The sequence below is a fragment of the Pongo pygmaeus genome, chromosome 4, assembly GCF_028885625.2.
Source record: "Pongo pygmaeus isolate AG05252 chromosome 4, NHGRI_mPonPyg2-v2.0_pri, whole genome shotgun sequence".
Taxonomy (NCBI): Eukaryota; Metazoa; Chordata; class Mammalia; order Primates; family Hominidae; genus Pongo; species Pongo pygmaeus.
The window spans coordinates 80,256,993-80,275,609 of NC_072377.2; the positions used below are offsets into that span (position 1 = coordinate 80,256,993).

At 39.8% G+C, this 18,617-nt stretch overlaps 2 protein-coding genes across 6 annotated transcripts in view; one reads left to right on the top strand and one right to left on the bottom strand.

Annotated features, from left to right (window-relative positions):
• The window catches only part of IQGAP2 (IQ motif containing GTPase activating protein 2), a 301,456-nt gene that overhangs the window by 203,415 nt on the left and 79,424 nt on the right, over positions 1–18,617 (top strand). For all 4 annotated transcript variants that reach the window (XM_054487835.2, XM_063664918.1, XM_054487837.2 and 1 more), the window contains 2 exons: positions 1,528–1,691; positions 17,995–18,085. In XM_054487835.2, the coding sequence (XP_054343810.1) occupies positions 1,528–1,691; positions 17,995–18,085 (255 nt within the window). The remainder of the gene's footprint in view (positions 1–1,527; positions 1,692–17,994; positions 18,086–18,617) is intronic.
• Positions 4,299–14,006, bottom strand: F2RL2 (coagulation factor II thrombin receptor like 2). 2 transcript variants are annotated; one of them, XM_054487839.2, is made up of 2 exons: positions 13,770–14,006; positions 4,299–9,160 (listed from the first exon to the last, which is right to left on the bottom strand). In XM_054487839.2, exons 1-2 carry the CDS (start codon positions 13,831–13,833, stop codon positions 8,100–8,102), a joined length of 1,125 nt encoding a protein of 374 aa, XP_054343814.1. In that variant the 5' UTR covers positions 13,834–14,006; the 3' UTR covers positions 4,299–8,099. The 2 variants fall into 2 exon arrangements, with proteins under 2 accessions (XP_054343814.1, XP_063520990.1); XM_063664920.1 differs by having other exon boundaries at positions 13,900–13,932.

The following is an 18,617-nucleotide window of genomic DNA, read 5'->3' on the forward strand; positions in this document are numbered from 1 at the left end:
TGAATGTCAAGCTGGAGATACTTTTTTAAAAAATGAGAAGTACTCATTCTATTTCATGGCATATCACATTTGTGAAGTGACTGGTGATCATTTGAGATGAAATCTAATGGAAAAAATGAGAAATATGAAGTTTGGCCTTAAAAATGCTTATATTCTAAGCTTATTGTTCATTAATATCTAGTTTATATGTATCATATATATATTTTATATATATATATTTATAATATCTTATAACAGTTCTTATCCATCAGTACTAACATAGGAAGCAAAAGCTCCTTGGCAGTGTGTGTATATGTGTGTTATATATATATATGTGTGTGTGTGTGTGTGTGTGTGTGTGTGTGTGCGCGTGCGCGTCTATCTAAATGCATTTTTTTATGAATGGATAATAGTTTATTTTTTAATAATAAGGTATTGAGAAGTAACCTCCAGATAGATCCGTTTCGTTAGAATTGTAAAAACTTTTCAGGTTTCATAGTTTGACTTCTGTGCTTTTCATTTGTGAATCCTATAGTCAGTCTCTCTCTCTCTCTCTCTCTTTCTCTCTCTCTCTTTCTCTCTCTCTCTCTTTCTCTCTCTCTCTCTTTCTCTCTCTCTCTCTCTATATATATATATATATATATTTTTTTTTTTTTTTTTTTTTTTTTGGTTGGGGGAACAGAGTCTTACTCTGTCACCCAGGCTGGAGTGCAGTGGTGCAATCTTGGCTCACTGCAACCTCTGCCTCCTGGATTCAAGTGATTCTCCTGCCTCAGCCTCCCAAGTAGCTGGGACTTGAATAGACATTTCATTTCTTTACAGATGATGTACAAAGGGAAAATAAACACATGAAAAGATGCTCAAAATCATTAATCACTAGAAAAATACAAATCCAAACCACAATATGATATCACTTCACACCCACTAGGATGGCTGTAATAAAAAAAGACAATAACAAGTGTTGGTCAGAATGTAGAGAGCTACTCAGGAGGCTGAGGCACAAGAATTGCTTGAACACAGGAGGCGGAGGTGGCAGCGAGCTGAGATCATGCCACTGCACTCCAGCCTGGGGGACAGAGCAAGAATCTCTCAAAAAACAAACAAAAAAAAAAACCAGCAGCTGGGACCTTGATAGAAGTTGCTTTGAATCTGTAGATCAATTTAAGAAGTATTTCCATCTTAACAATATTAAATCTTCCAGTTCATGAACATTGGCTATCTTTTCATTTATTTGTCTTTAAGTTTTTTTCCTGTGGTGTTTTATAGTTTTCAGTTTCCATGTCTTATGTTTCTTTCACTAAATTATATCTAAATATTTATTTATAATTATAATGTATTTGTAGTTGCACTCTATTATGAATTGAATGTGTTCTTAATTTTATTTTCAGATTGCTTATTATGAGTGTATAGAAACATAATTGGTTTTGTGCCTGGATCTTGCATCCTACAGCCTTGCTGTACTAGTTTATTAGCCTTTTGCAATCGGTGATACTAGAGAAGTTATAATGTACTGTGACTTAAAAGGAAAACTACTTCTTCATTTTCTAGGAGTTGTAGCTGTAGGGTACATCAATGAAGCTATTGATGAAGGGAATCCTTTGAGGACTTTAGAAACTTTGCTCCTACCTACTGCGAATATTAGTGATGTGGACCCAGCCCATGCCCAGCACTACCAGGATGTTTTATACCATGCTAAATCACAGAAACTCGGAGTAAGTTTTAGTATATCTGTTTCTTTTAAATTTTACAGGCTGGGTGGCAGAGGGAGGGAAGGAGGAGGATTTGACCCATTTACGTTAAATCTCATGAGCTTCTTGTCCCAACAATTACCCATGAATCAGAATGGAAATAATAGAGCTGTTATTTTCCTGGTACCAAACATTAGGGGGAAACCAGCTCCAGAGCTATTTATTGCTTTAATTCTTTGACTAAAAACTCTGTTGTAGGTGAGTTCTTGTTCAGAGTTCAATTCATTGACTGTTTCCTTAGTAGATACTATGTGCATAATTCAGTCCATGACTTCTGGTGGAGATGTTGGGGATTCACAGGGACACATAATACCATTTGAATGTTCTCTGACCTTATCTTCAAAATGCTTAGAAACTGATTGAGGCAGTGGACATTGTCACATGGAACAGTTAAGTAATAGTAAAGATAAGGGTGTGCAAAGTGTCAAAATGAGAGATACACAGATTGATTCATGGATGTTTGAGATTGTCAGGGACTAGAATCCTAAGAGAGGTTGGTGTGGAGGTAGAGCAGAAGCTGTCCTCTGGAAGACTAGTGGCTTTTTCTGAGTACAGAGCTTGTACCACTATTATAAGGAGCCCCACAAAACTGGCCTCTGTGATAAGGCCAGTGGGCTGAGTGGTGAGGCTGCTATGATCTATCACCTAAGAGTGGGAGTGATGCCACCTGGGACCTAGCCACTTATGGCTGCCATGTCTTCAGGTGCAAACCCAACTGAAAGGGTGGTCATCTCCTCTGTCTAGGTCTTTAGAACCTAGGAACTGCCTCATTCGAAACAGGGAAAACATCCTTGGTTAATGCAAACATTTATTGAGAACCTACTATTTGTCAGGCATGATATTAGATACTCATGTGTATCGTCTCATTTAATCATCACAACAATTCATAACAGCCTTCTGAACCATTTTGCCATCATTATTGCCATCTTACACATAATGAAACCAAGATTAAGTAACTTGTTGAAAGCTATCTAAAATGTGACCGGGCACAGTAGCTCACACCTGTAATCCCAGCATTTTGGGAAGCCAAGGCAGGTGGATCACTTGAGTCCAGGAGTTCGAGACCCAGCCTGGCAAACATAGTGAAACCCCATCTCTGCTAAAAAATTAAAAATTAAAAAAAAAATACAAAATTAGCCAGGTGTGGTGGCTCACACCTATAATCCCAGCTACTTGGGAGGTTGAGGCACAAGAATCTCTTGAACCGAAGAGGTAGAGGTTGCAGCGAGCTGAGATCACACCATTGCACTCCCACCTGAGTGACAGAGCAAGGCTCTGTCTCGAAAATAAATAAATAAAATAAAACAAAATCAAAGCTGTCTAAAAGATAATTAGTCCTGAGACTTCATACAGCTCAGGTCTGTCTGATTCAGAAACATTATAATTACGTATTAAGGCAGATGGGGAAAGATGTTTATTGCAGCTTTGTTTGCAATAACAAAACATGAAAAACAACCTAAATGTTGTTAAGCAAAAAAAAAACCATGCTGTGATGTGCACATAAATGGAATATAGACTTGTGTATGTGTTGTGGGGAGGGGCACACACACTCTTATATATGTCTAAAATATTTCTGGAGGGAGGATACCTTCTGGAAGGTGAACTAGAAGGCTAGTATGGATGGGAGATTTATTTTTCACTCCATTTTTGTACTGCTTGGATTTTTAAATTTTTTAAGGAGTGTATGTATTAAAAAATTACTGTTTCTAAACTTTTAAAAACCAATGTAAATCCTATCCTCACTACTCCACTGCGTCATTGAAGGTGGAGAAACATATCCCCCATGGTGGTGCCCTCTGCACTGCCAGCCTTCCAACAGGAACGGCAGTGGCATTGCCTGACCCTCCTCACTTTGCCAAGCGCCCCCACTCACATCAGTCTTTCTCATTTAAGCCTCATACCACCTGTAGAATGGGTGCTATCTCATCTGATGTGAATGAGCCTGAAGCTCAGGGCAAATGCCTGGCCAAGGTACAGCCAGTGAGTGGGAGAGTGAGGACTCATACACAAGCCTGGAGTCCATACATCCCAGGGGGAGGAGAGTGGGCCTTCACCTTGATGTTCCCACTGAGGTGGCTGTGGCCATGGCACATGGTAAACTTACAAGCATTGGAAGACAAAGTTATTTGCTTTGAAGATAGACATTATTCAAATCCTGGCTTTGCCACAAATTACTTGTGTGATCTTGGTCAAGTCATCAAATCTGTATATGCTTATTTTTGCATGTATAAAATTGGAATAATAGTACCTGTCTTATAGGATTATGGTGAGGGTTCAATGAGAATATACAATATGTAAATATATATCAATATATAACTATAGGTACTATTAATGAAGAATATCTGCACGTGTTTGTGTAGCTATAGCATTTAGCATGGAGCCTGGCACCAAAAAAAGGGCTTAAATAATGTAGCTAGTATTATTATGGGCACCTATGGTTGCCTCCCAAGTAAGGGGTGAATGATGTCAATATCTTAAGGTTCTTTTCTTTTTTTTTTTTTTTTTTTTGTGAGACAGAGTCTCGCTCAGTTACCCAGGCTGGAGTGCAGTGGCACCATATCAGCTCACTGAAACCTCCACCTCCCAGGTTCAATCAGTTCTCCTGCCTCAGCCTCCCAAGTAGCAGGGACTACAGGCACCTGCCATCATGCCCAGCTAATTTTTGTATTTTGTAGAGATGAGGTTTCACCATGTTGTCCAGGCTGGTGTTGAACTCCTGACCTCAGGTTATCCACCTGCCTCGGCTTCCCAAAGTGCTAGGATTACAGGCGTGAGCCACCACACCTGGCCTCAAGGTTCTTACTAGATGTAGAGTCTGCTGTATTCACACACCAAAGTCGGGATCTTCTGAGGACAAATAGAGACAGACCTAGGTCCGTGGCTGCCCACAGCCACATGGGGGTTTGTCTTTGAGGTGAGCCTGACTCCACAAACCCAAGACCTTTCATAGGCAGGCAGTATAGGTCACTTCTAGACTGAGCATTCCCATCTAGATTGAGATGGAACTCCATAGGAGTCCTTTGAAAGAAGCCTTTGAGTGTCCACACCATGCCATCTCTGTGTCAGGTATCCTTTCTAGGTGCGGAAACAGTAGCTTTCATGGTGTGATTAGAGCATTAATATGGAGCCTAGGAATCTGAGTTCTAGTTCAGGCATTAAACCACTGTTAGACTATAGTTAGAGGTTTGAAATATACTGGCAATTACTAATGGATTTAAACAGATGTAAAATACTGCAGGTCCAAGCAATAAATCATATTTGGTTAAATTCCTGTTTTTAAGCAGTTTTCTTTCTCTGTTCATTGACTTTGAAACTTTCTTTTTCTCAGCCTGTTCTTTTTTTCTTGGAAAAATCCTAATTCTGTTGTTTGGCAGTGTCTTTAATGTCTTTGTTTTCCCCCTCTGCTTTTTTTTTTTTTTTTTTTTGGAGACAGGATCTTGCTATGTTGCCAAGGCTGGTCTCAAACTCCTGGGCCAAGTGATCCTCCCACCTCAGCCTCTCAAGTAGCTGGGATTATAGGCACAAGCCACCACATTCAGCATCCTCTACTATTTTGATTCCTAGAAGTTTCCAGTTGTGTGTTTATGATGGTATTTCTGTGCCTTGTCTTCCCAAGGTCTGGCCTTGGAAAATAATGGAAGAAAATTGTATTGCTGGTATTATCAGTATAAAGTAAAACTGTGCCAAAGCGTACAGCCATTAAAGGTTACAATGGGTAACATCTTCATAGAATGGATGTCCAGTTTTATCAAAGATGGAGGACAGTAATGGAAGTTGGTGAGGATTCTTGGTCCTCTTTAGCAGTATTTCAAGTATAACCTTGTGTAGCTACCAAATTCCTTTTGCCTCTTGGAAAGAGACTTGAGTAATGGTCGTGTTGACTTTAACACTTTTTCTATGTCTGTTCACTGGGTGGTGTGCTATTTTGCAACTGAAGGTTTTGCTTGTGAACATATGAATTATACTCCACCAAAAAGTTCTGTTTTGCTCCTTGTATTTACCATAAAAACTGTGTGCTTTTAATGAATATTGCTGTATTTTTTCCCTAGGTAAAACTGTGTTGTAATTGATGACTTAATTTTTAGAAGTCAGTTCCCTCCATTTAAGTTTTTATCTTCTTGAAACTTACTTTAGGTTTGTTTTTCATTCTCCCTTTAGTGTTTACCTGAGTTTTGCTCTTTGCATAGTCACACACATATTATAAAGGGTCTTCATGTGGAAACTTTTTACTTAAGTCCAATGAAATAGAAAACTATGTACATTTAAAAATATGCATTTAAAATTGTTTTTTATTGTTTTGTTGGGCAGTACGAAATATACAGTCAAGGCAGATTCCTACAGACTTGTAAATTCATCTCAGGAATCCTTTAAGCTTAAAGTTTCCTCAGCCCCATTTATATTCACTACTATCATTCACTCTTTACCACTAATATCTTCCCTGCTGTCTAATCACTAATATCTTCCCTCCTGTCTAATCACTAATATCTCCCCTCCTGTCTAATCACTGAGTTAAGGGAAAAATAGTCATTTATTTACTTACAGGAATATAATGGGTATTAATAACAAAATTCCATTTCCCCATTAAAAGCTATGTCTAAGAAAAAAAATAGTGGAGGCATTATTTAAAACTTCTAAATGGCCTTGTGAGTATAGTCTTAGTTTAGCTTCCTTATTTTTTTGTATGCCCAACCTGAAATGATATCATCCTGTATCATCACAGTATGTTGCTTTTTCAATATGAAGTTAATGGGCTTTCCTGCTGTTTAACTGCTTTGAGATTTTAAAAATTCATTCAGCCACATAGTATTCAAAGCATGGAGCTGGGTGCCACAAAGACTTGGGCCTGGCATCACCCAGAAGCTCAAGGAAGGGAGAGGATGAGCACCTTCTCCATTATACATGGTACTTGATTGTTCATGGAATTAAAATTTAAATATAAATGGACTATATATAAATGCCATAATAAAAAGTATACGAAAGTGCTTTGGAAGTACAGATAAGAAAAGTGACACTTCTAGCCTGAGAATCAGGGAAGGAATGGTCCTTCAAGGACTTGAAAAAATGGACAGAATTAAGGCAAAGATGTTAGGACTAGCTTTTCAGTCGGAGGCAGAGTGGAGATACAGCAGAGCAAGAGGTTTGGTTGGTGCCTATATCACAAGCAAGGTTTAATGGGAAGTTGGATTAGCAAGTTAGCCTTGAATGCCAGGCTAAAGATTTATGATTTATTATAGAAGCAGTGGAGTTAGTGGAGACGTTTTAGTGATGTATCCTAACTGATATCTAAGGAAGATTAATCTGGCAGGACTTACGAAGTGGAGGGTAGGCTGGCAGTGGAAAGAATGGTTAGAAGGTAGAGGTGGGCTGGGCATAGTGGCTCATGCCTGTAGTCCCAGCACTTTGGGAGGCTGAGATAGGAAGATCACTTGAGACCAGGAGTTCAAGACCAGCCTGGGCAACAGTGAGACCCCATCTCTGCAAAAAATAAAAAATAAAATTAGTTGGGTATGGTGGTGCATGCCTGTAGTCCTAGTTACTTGGGAGGCTGAGACAGCAGGATTGCTTGAGCCCAGGAGTTGGAGGCTGAAGTGAGCTATGATCAGGCCACTGCACTTCAGCCAGGTGACGAAGCGAGACACTGTCTCTATTAAAAAAAAAAAAAAAGAAAAAAGAAGGCAAAGGTGAAACTAGATAAAAGACCCTGGTGAGGGACCCTACAAAGATAGAATCAGTCGATGAGGCAGGCAGCATGAAAGTCAAAAGAGACCAAAGAATAAAAAATGATGTCAAATGTCAAGGATGGCAATACCACTCACAGAAATAGGGAAGATGGCAATTTAAAGAGCTTGAAGTAGCAATAAGGCAAATGGAAATGTCATTTTCCATAAAGAGTTGTGATATCTTTTCTCCTGCATTAACATTTTTAAAATACTGATAAAGTGTTTTTAAAAATTACTAATGCTGGCTGGCTCAGTGGCTCACGCCTGTAATCCCAGCACTTTGGGAGGCTGAGGCCGGAAGATCACTTGAGGTCAGGAGTTCAAGACCAGCCTGGCCAACATGGTGAAACCCCATCTCTACTAAAAATACAAAAATTAGTTGGGCGTGGTGGTGTAATCCCAGCTACTTGGGAGGCTGACCTGAGAGGCGGAGGTTATAGTGAGCCAAGATAGTGCCACTGCACGCCAGTCTGGGTGATAAAGTGAGACTCAGTCTCAAAAAACAAACAAACTACTAATGCTTTTGTAATGTTTGACCTTTGAAGCATATTTCTTAGGAGCTCGGAAATGGAGCTCCTTGCACTATGCATATGTTGTCCGTGAAAACAGACGTTCTCTGTGATGGCTGTCCTTGTTCTCTAAGATGATTTCACTATTTTGTAAGGTAAGCAGTGGAGTGATTTCTGATTTTTGACGTGAGAAAATAAAGGAATGGATCTAAGCAACTGTTAAGGCTACCCAGGCACAAAGCTATGAGATATATAAAATATAAGCCATCAGTGTTATTGTAGTAGTAGTTAGCATGGTGAATAATAAGTATAATATTGCTTGGAGCAAAGCAAATGGTAAAAATCACAAGGATGAGGAGACTCGCCTTAACATACCACAACCATCTATGATCATATGTGTTAAGTGTCCGGATGATGGCTGTGTAGTAGTAGATGATAAGCACAAATGGAATTAAGAATCCAAAGAATGCCAAGGAGATGAAGTAGTAGAGTTGGAAGGGAGACGAGGACTCACATGTGTTGTGAACATCATGGCAGGTGGTGATGTCTGGCTGAACAAGATAATATTCCTGCTTCAGGATGAAAAATGGCAGCATATATAAGAAAACTGTTACCCACACCAGTCCACATGTTACTAACGCATAGGTGTGCTTGGGCAGGCCCCGGTAGGTGAAAGGATGGATGATGGCCAGGTAGCGGTTGATGCTGATGCAGGTAAGGAGCAGAATGGAGCAGTACCTGTTGCCATAGAAGATGACTGTGGTGGCCCAGCACAGGACCTCTCCAAATACCCAGTTGTTCCCATTGAGATGATAAGCTATCTTAAAGGGCAATGTAACACAAAAAAGAAAATCTGCAATGGCCAGGTTGGTGTAGAATACAGTGGTACAGATGGATCTGGTCCTGAAGAAAAGCATCCACAGGGTCACGGCATTGGCCGGGACACCAACTACAAACACCAGGAGGTAGATGGCAGCTATCAGTTTGGTACTTAAGGAGCTGGTCAGATACTCCATGGTGGCATTTTTCACATGGAGATGTGAAGCACTTTCTTCAGGGCACTTAATTTTTACAGTAATCGTGGCTCCTGTCCAGCCTCCTAAGGCAGAAAAGGGGAACTCTTCAAAAGAATTTGGGGGAGCTCCACGAAAGGTCTTAATAGGTAAGGTTGGCTTTGCCAAGTTGTTTGTATCATTTTCCATGCCTGTAATTGAAAGAAAGTATTAACATAAATTTATAGTTCAAGAGAAAAGAAAACAATGTGTTTAATTATTTATAAATCATTTCTGTGATTGTAGAATTTAAGATCATTTTTATTTTAAAAAGTTATTGTAGATTAGGCACTCAACAAGCATATATTTAATACATATCATATGCCCCAGCACAACACTATCTCATGCAGAAACAAAAACTAAATGATCAGTCCTTGTATGTAAAGTGTTTATAATACTATTAGAAGAAACAAGAATAGCCCATCAGAACGTTATAGGCATGTTGACTATAAACTATACAGGCATTCAGACAATACTTAATAGATTCAGATGTTTGAGCAAAATGTCAAGGAAAAGATGAACTTGAGCAAAGACTAGCAAGGTTCATAAAAAGATGGAATTTAATGAGTAAGATTCTGCTGGTGATGAATGGACAGAAGCATAGTGTGGGCTATCATGGGATCTGGGAATGCCAGATAAGTTGATTTAGCAAATTTTTATTGTACACTTATGTGTCAGTGGTGTAAAGTTTTAAATAAATTCCATTTCTATCTGTAAGTAACGCTACTCATGGAGAAGACGCATAAAAATGCATTGTCTTATGCTAATAAGGTACAGCTGAGAAAGGAAATTGAAAGAGTGGGTGACAGCTAAATTCCTGAAGGGCCTCTAAACTGTCCTAAGAAATCATATGTCTATTCACAGATGATGGGATTGCACACACAATTTTGAACAGAGGAATGACCATTGTGTTAGGCAGAATAATAGCCCCCCCAAAGATTCTACCTGCTAATTCCTGGAACCTACAAGTATGTTCCTTTACCTAGCAAAAGGGATTTTGCAGATCTAACTTAGTTAAGGATCTTTTTTTTTTTTTTTGAGACAGAGTCTCACTGTGTCGCCCAGGCTGGAGTGCAGTGGCGTGATCTTGGCTCACTGCAACCTCCGCCTCCTGGGTTCATGCCATTCTCCTGCCTCAGCCTCCCCAGTAGCTGGGATTACAAGCGCTCGCCACCACACCTGGCTGATTTTTTGTATTTTTTTTAGTAGAGATGGGGTTTCACCATGTCAGCCAGGATGGTCTCCATCTCCTGACCTCGTGATCCACCCGCCTCGGCCTCCCAAAGTGCTGGGATTACAGGCGTGAGCCACTGTGCCCGGCCAGTTAAGGATCTTAAAATGAGATTTTCCTGGATTGCCTGGGTGGGTCAAATATAATCATAAGAGTCCATATAAGGGGCAGGTAAGAGGGTCGTCAAAGTCAGAGATTTGAAGACGCTATGCTGCTGGCTTTGAAGATGGAAGAAAGGGTCATAACCCAAGGAATGCAAGCAGCTTCTAGAAGCTGAAAAACAGCAAGATAACCGATTCTCTCCTAGAGCCTCCAGAATGAACACAACCCCACCAACAGCCTTGATTTTAAGACCTCTGATCTCCAGAAATATAATCTGTTGTTTTAAGCCACTCAGTTTGTAATGATTTGATATAGCAGCAATGGGAAACTAATATAGCCATTATTTTGACTTGTTTTTAAGGATGACTTAGGTAATAGTGTAGAGAATAGATTGAAAAGTAGGAAATTAGAGGCAAGGGGACCTGATTTGGAGTCTACTGTCATCATTCATAGTTCAGTGAGTTACTGAGCTAGAACAGTGGTCATGGAAAGGCAGAGGCGAACACGTGAGACTCTGATGGTGGCTCAAAGGGACTTGGCGTCTGATTGGCTTTGGGGTGCAGTGAGGGAGAGGCAGGAAGCAATAATGACTCAGGTTTCTACTCTAGATGACTTGGAGGGAGAGGATGCCATTAACTGAGTTGGAGGAAGAGACAAGGGGACAGGATCGGGGAGAAGCTACAATCTGTTTTTAGTCTGACTGAGGATGAGTTGCTGGTGGAATATTAGTGTGTAAAACGTCCAGCAACTGGTTAGAAGACTGGATGTGGGTCCAAAATTCCAGGAGCCCAAATTAGAGGCATGATTTATTGTAGTCTGCATGGAGGCTTTCGTTTACTTTAGTGGGAATGGTTGAGATGGCCTAGGGAGAGTTATGAGAAGAAAGAATCCAAAGGTGGACTTTAGGGGTAATGACAGATTTTAAGGGAAGAGGAAACAAAGAAGGAAAAATCAAAAGATGAAATCAGTATGAGGACCTAAGAAGTTGGAAATGAATTCTTTAATAGATAGAAACATATCAACTATATGCTATCAATATTTGGTGTTACTTGGCATGTTGATGTTAATAATCCTAATTCCTGCAATTTCAAAAACAAAATCTTAAAGCTCAAACCTGAATATTTATTATTATATAACTTTTTGTAACCCTTTCACATGTATAGAAAATAGATTCTCTCAGATTTCTAATGTTACCTTTAAGATAGACTTCTATGCCAAATATAAACCTCATTCTTATCAATTTAAAATGCCAGTACTGTGCCATTACGTCTTGTCCCATGGCCTCAAAATTCCTCCATATTGAATACTTGAAGTTAGTGTTTAGTAACCTGTGTTTCATTCAGAGCCAGTTTCTCTTCCTGCTTTAATCTCTAGCAGTTAGCTCCCGGGTGAAATGGAAACCGTCTGCGTAAACCTGAGATTACACAAGCTGAATTCACAGTGTAAAATAGAGGAGGTGTGTCCTGATAACTGAGGGGTATGGAGGTGATCAGGTGTCACTTAAGAAAAGGTAGATTAAAGAAAAGGAAAGAAAAATGTGAGAGGCAGCATTCTTCTATGCCTGTATTTAGAGGTGATCTTTGAAGGTGTGTTATGTGACACACAAACCCTTCTGCTCACTTTTGAGAGGCAGCATTCTTCTATGCCTGTATTTAGAGGTGATCTTTGAAGGTGTGTTATGTGACACACAAACCCTTCTGCTCACTTTTGCATTTTGGAAAAGTTCTTGCATCTGACATCACCCAAAGAGAAGTGCCTTTAAAGATAGGCACAAAGTTAGAGAATGGTGCCTGAAGAGCATGTCATACAAGTTATTAGCCTGATTTTAAAAAGCTGTTAAAACCAAGTGTTTGTCCGTTTTCAGAAAATTTCTGGGATTTAGCAAGATATCATGCCTCCAGACATGCCAAACAGTGCCTGTGTTTTGTGGAAAAGTTGGTTTGATTCCATTTTCCATGAGAATGCCAGATCTGGGTCCACCTAAATAAGTCTTTTATTCCTCAGAGCCTGGTTTTCCTTATGAATTGTACTCATTGTTAAATTTTTTTATTGTATTTTAATTCTTTATAGAGGCTTCCATTGGACATAATATTTCAGAAATGTTTTTCTATCTGGGAAAAGGCCTTGAAGAACTAATCCAAAGGGAATGAACTCCGGCCTCTCAGGGGTGTCCAAGGGAGAGAATACAGTCATGGATTCATAGTTTCTGTTTCTAGTTGAGGCAGTAAAGCCCCTTCCTCATCCGTCTTTTCCGTTTATCTCTAGAGACAGAAACTAAAAACCATGGCTTCAGGCTGCTAAAAGGCTAAAACAAAACAAAACCACAACGAAATAAGGCAGGTTGGACAAGCTTGCTTCATTCTTCTTTCACATTTCTCCCCCACCCCTATGGAAGAAAGCAAATTCACTGCCTCTTTGTTTCCTTCAGAGGCCCCCGTTTTCACCTCCATCAAACTCTACTAGCGTCTTGAAGGAACCACCCCTGAAAACCTTGCTTCTTTTGCAATTCTGCTTCTCAACGTATTGGCCCATCTACTCCCAGAAAGAGCGTGCACTTATTATATTCATAAATCCCACATGTGCTTACTGCTAATCACCACAGATTCTCTTAGAGCTCTCTGCAACAGCTCAGGGATTCCAAATGTGAATTTAAGCAATCTTCCTTTAGAAAGCATTGTTTTCTGTTTTTGTTTCCCTTGCTATGTCCAGTCTTTGCCTCTCCCACTCCTAACAATGTTGACTGGAGTGTGTGACCTAACAAAGAGTAACAGGTACAGACCTATCCCAAATTTGTTATTTTTGGAAAAAGCAGGAGGTTTCAGGCTAACATTGTGATGGGTAAAGTGGAAAGTACATTCAAAGTTGAATAATAGTATTTGGGAGACCTTATTTTTAAAATTAAAAAATCAGATATGAGGGTAGGGAGAACTCCCCACTGAAAGTCAAAAAAGGTCATTCGTTTCGGAAATACTGACTTTTTAGCATTGCCAGCTATTGAAATCAGATGACTTTCTCTTTCTGGCAATATTCTTGTTTCTCCCATTTATGTCTCACCAAGAGGTTTAAACACAGGATATGTATTTTAATCCCTTGAAAAAGTGCCATCTTTGCTTAACCAGAAGAGAAATTCTTACAAACACAAAAACGACTTTCAAAATTGCTCCCTGACTTAATTGTAGACATCTAAAATCTTGAATACGCCACACATTTTTAAACATCAGGAGGGAACACTTAGTCTATGACCAGGTTTGAATAGAGTGAATGAACTATAGATGTTCATTTCCATGATTCTACCTTTTAATAATAAAGATCAAACTGCCTTTGGGGTTTACAGTTTGTGTGAGATGCAAAGAAACCTAGGTTCAGCTGACTCTTAATTTGTAACAGAAACCCACATCCCCATCCTACCCCCTGAGAAAATTGCTTACCCCTCTGACAAAAAGTGGGCAACAGAAGCAGGAGGCCAGCAGCTGCAAAGATGAGGGCTTTCATTTTGATGACCTGAGTCCTGTCTCTTGAACGTTATGAAATCTGTAAAATCATGGAGCACAATTTCACCTCAGTTCCATGTGTCAGCAGCAAATGGAAGCCTTGGTCTGTCTGTAGAAGTTTGCTCTCTTGTGCCGTGCAGGCAGGAAACTTGCCCTGGTCCTCCGCAGAGAAAGGATGTAATCCACTCGATGCTTCAGTAAGCATGACTCAGGCCAAGCCTCTGAACGTGTTACGTTATCCCTGGAGAAAGGCATTTAACTCTTACCCACCCCCAACAATCTATTCTGAATAGGTGCTGTAATTCTCCCCTAGTATATTTGCATTTAAAGAATGGCAGAAATTACACAGGCCTTTACAGAACTGAGCCAAAAACAGATGTTGAGCAGCAGTAAGTTTTGAATCTGTCCCACATTTCATTTCTTATCCATTTTAAAAATGCAGTTCCAGAGTGTCATTTCTACTTAATAAATTATCCTTTCCTTTATCTTCCCAGCTATTTCAAATCTTAATCCTTAAACACTTTACATAATTATAAATTAATCATGGAAAACAAACTTTTTTAAGAAATTCAAATTGAGCAGTGAATCACTTTGAATATTTTCTATCAATGTCATATTGATTTCAATTTGTCGTCAGTGCCTGGCCAGAACCTGGCTTTTGAGTGGTGGTGGTTTTTCTTCACCGGATGAGGATGGGGTTTGTTCAGGCTTTTTTTTTTTTTTGCCTTATCTTGATGTGTTTTGAGCCATTCAATAACCCTTAGGGTCAGATAACTGGAGGAACCTCCCAAACAACGCTGTTCAATTAAACTAAAATCATAGCACATCATGAAAATGAGGACTCCCTTTATTCCATGAGTGTTGGTGAATAAGTCTACAATGAGATATTTTTAATAGTGGCAAAATATACATAAAATTTACTATCTTAACCAGTATTAAGTGTACAGTTCAGTAATGTTAAATACATTCACATTGTTGTACAACATATAAGCTTTTATGAGTTGTTATATTCTGTAGAGTATGACTTAATATGCAGTAAAAAAATGCATTATAACAGATTTTTCTGTAGTTAATAAAACTTAAACTTGAAGCCTGACCACCCCACAGCCTGCTCTTTACAAAATGCAGCAAGAATCAGAAAATACAAATTTCACATGAGACTTAAAGGCTAGGGATATGCTAGGAAGAAATTGATCTGCGGAAACCTTTCACATCTTGATTAAATTACATTAGACCAAGATTTTTACAAAGGTCAGTGTTTAATACTTCAACTACATAATATATGGTTAAATAAACTGAGATAGATGCTATTATATTGCAGAAATAAAAAACATAAAATATTGACAAAGGTTTTTTTTGTTTCATTAGAACTTTTCTGGGAGTTATCTAAATTCAGTAATTTATGACTTGATTTGCACATGGCCTAGTTTCTGGTCATTTAATTCATTTGTAACTCTTAGGTTGAACCTGGCTGTTTAACTGAAGTGGAGGTGTGGCCGTCCCATAAATATACTATTATTTTCAGTTTTCTGGTGAACAATTGAAAAAGCAAACTTGGCTGGGCACAGTGGCTCATGCCTGTAATCCCAGCACTTTGTAAGGCTGAGGTGGGGGGATCACTTGAGGTCAGGAGTTTGAGACCAGCCTGACCAACACAGTGAAACCCCATCTCTACTAAAAATACAAAAATTAGCCGAGCGTGGTAGCAGGCGCCTGTTATCCCAGCTACTTGGGAGGCTGAGGCAGGAGAATAGCTTGACCCTGAGAGGCAGAGGTTGCAGTGAGCCAGCCTGGGTGACAGAGCAAGACTCCATCTCAAAAATAAAATAAAATAAATGAAAAAGCAGACTTTACATTGATAAGATTCAGCTTTTACTTTTGATTTTACATTTAACTCTACTAATCTTTAGTTCAGTATTTCATAATTTAAACCGTTGACTTAAATTCATCTGATTTGTAATTTCTCTCTTCAGTTTGGCCTATAAGACTAATACTTTAAGCTTTGAAGTAAGATTGTTACTGCCTTCTCATCTGGGTAAAAATCTGTGTGGTGCATCTTCTACAGTGATAAGTTATGAAGGAAGGTAAATACCCTGCAAAAGAACTGAGACACATAAATGAACTCATAGAGCTTAGTTTTTAGGCTATAGCTGGGGAGTGTTGGGTTCTCTTAGATCTTGGAAATAGAGAAAAATTAGCTCCTGCTTCCCTGTCTCTTTTTTCCTCCTCTGGTCTTCCCCTTTCCACTCGGCTTCCTGTTTGAGCCTCCCCCATCCATTCTTGAAAGAAATGGAAAATCTTGCTGATGCTTCTCTTGTAGTCTGCTGCGTAGCTAGAGGTGATTGTGGAAGCAGGCACCAACACTTCCCCAGAGTTGCCTTTAGCCCAGATGTTGCAGGATGAAATAACAGATAGTTTATCTCATTTTCAGAGCCCTTTCCACGTGTATTATCTCACGTTATCCTCTGAGGAAAATAGTGTTAGAAGCCTGCCAGAGGAACCAGTGACTATTTCCTCTCCTTCCTGCCCCCATCCATTTTAAGTTTTAAATGACGGAGTCGATGCCAGATCCATTACCTTTCATTCATCACAGTCTTGACTTAGGATTTAGAACATGACACTTATTCCTACACATAGGTAAAATGTTCCAATTTGTTAAATGTCACGTTTCCTGAAAATATCTCTGCTGATAATTACTTACTTGCCATCTCAGACAAGATTTTATAAAACACAATTGCTACCTTGAAGTTCCACTTAATATCTGTCAGGGCTGCTTTCGTAGCAGGACCATCAGAATCAACCCAAAGTTAAATAGGAATATTTACCTATAATAGGAATAATGCAATACATTTTCATTGCTGCTGTTGCTTCCTTTCTAAAGCTATCTTTAACTACTTAGTCTTTGCTCCCGCTGCAACTCAACACCTTTACCATAGGTTATCCCTTTCTCACCTATGTCTAGATCATGTGTCTGCAGCATATATTGCCCTGATCACATTGTATTATAATTCTTTTTCTTTTTTTTTCTTTTTTTTTTTTTTGTGAGACAGAGTCTCACTCTGTCACCAAGGCTGGAGTTCAGTGGCCTGACCTTGGCTTACTGCAACCTCCACCTCCCAGGTTCAAGCAATCCTCCTGCCTTCCTCCAAAGTAGCTGGGACTACAGGCATGCACCACCACGCCTGGCTAATTTTTGTATTTTTAGTAGAGATGGGGTTTCACCATGTGGGCCAGGCTGGTCTCGAACTCCTGACCTCAAGTGGTCCACCACCCTCAGCCTCCCAAAGTGCTGGGATTACAGGTGTAAGCCACCATGCCCAGCTATATGTCTTGACACATCTGTCTCTTACACTACATTGTTAGCTCCTTGAGGACAATCACTATGTTGTTGTTTGTTTTTAATTTTTGTCTCTGTTTCTGATAAACACTGACGATCCCTGTGTTTCTCTCAAATTAAAAATATCCCACGGTACCCTGGGACACCTTGACACTTAGTTTGGGAACCACAGCAATTGATTGAGGGAGAGAGTATTTGACTAGGGTAGCCCGGGAAGACTTTTTGGAGTAGATAGCATTTGAGTTGAGACCTGCATGGTAAGAAAAAGCTAACAGCCACACAGTGAGGGTAGAGTATTGTAGTCTGAAAGAGACTCGTGTGAAGGTCTAGAACAGGAAGGGGGAAGTAAACGGGTGTGAGCTGCAGCCAGAGAGGCAGTAGGCAGGGCCATGCTGTTGGAGCCCCGCCGTCCCTGAGAAGGCACCCTGTGTTTCCTTCTAACTGCCGGGAGAAGCCTTTGGGGAAGCTTTAAGCAGAGGAGTGGTACACTGAGCTATCTATTTTGAAGGGATCCTCTGGGCTCTCTGTAGAGGGCCACTGTGGTGAGGGCAAGCTTAGATGCAGCAGAAGCTGCTAGGGGGCTGGTGCGGCTGTCCAGTTGGGAGATGATGGGGGACTGGACTAAAGAGTGGTGGAGAAGAAGGGGGGAGTGGTCGGGTTTGGGGTCTGCTTCATCAGGAGTGTGTACAGTATATGGCAGGGCTGGGTAGTTGGTGATTAAGAATTTGTGGGAATTATGATTAAATGGCTCCTCAAAAGCAGTTATTAATTCTGTTTCCTCATCATTCACTATTCTTTCTTTTTATTCTATGACATTGTCCCCAGGACTCTGAGAGTGTTTCCAAAGTGCTTTGGCTGGATGAGATACAGCAAGCCGTCGATGAGGCCAACGTGGACGAGGACAGAGCAAAACAATGTAAGCCCTCACCTCCTTTGCTCTTGAAACTTGCCTTTTTGGATTTGGTTATGTGCCTGAAGTCATGCGATTTTTAATTTCTGGAAGATTTGGATTCTTACCAAGTTTTAGTTCTTGGACACATAATTATACCAAAATTAGTTGGTTGCCCTATTGTCAGTGATTTGACTCTATCTCCAACAAAATTTAACAATGTTGCTGAACAAAATCCAGAAGGTAAAAAATAGCTTTTAAGCTCTCAAATAATATAATTGAATAAAATCCTTTTTTCCTCTTGATTTTTAGAGAACTAGACCATTTCTACTTAATAAATGCCTTTTTCTCCTTTCCATGGCCTTTATTGTTACCAGGGTTTTCCATAGAAGCAGAACCAATAGGAGACCTATGGAGTTGGCTAGCTGATCATGGTGCAACTAGAAGTAAAATAGACTGGCAGTCTACTCAATTCTTAGTTAATCTGTACAACTGGATGAGTTTTGGGTCAAGCAAACAGTAGTCTACCTTGAATCATAAAAATAGCCATGGACCCTCA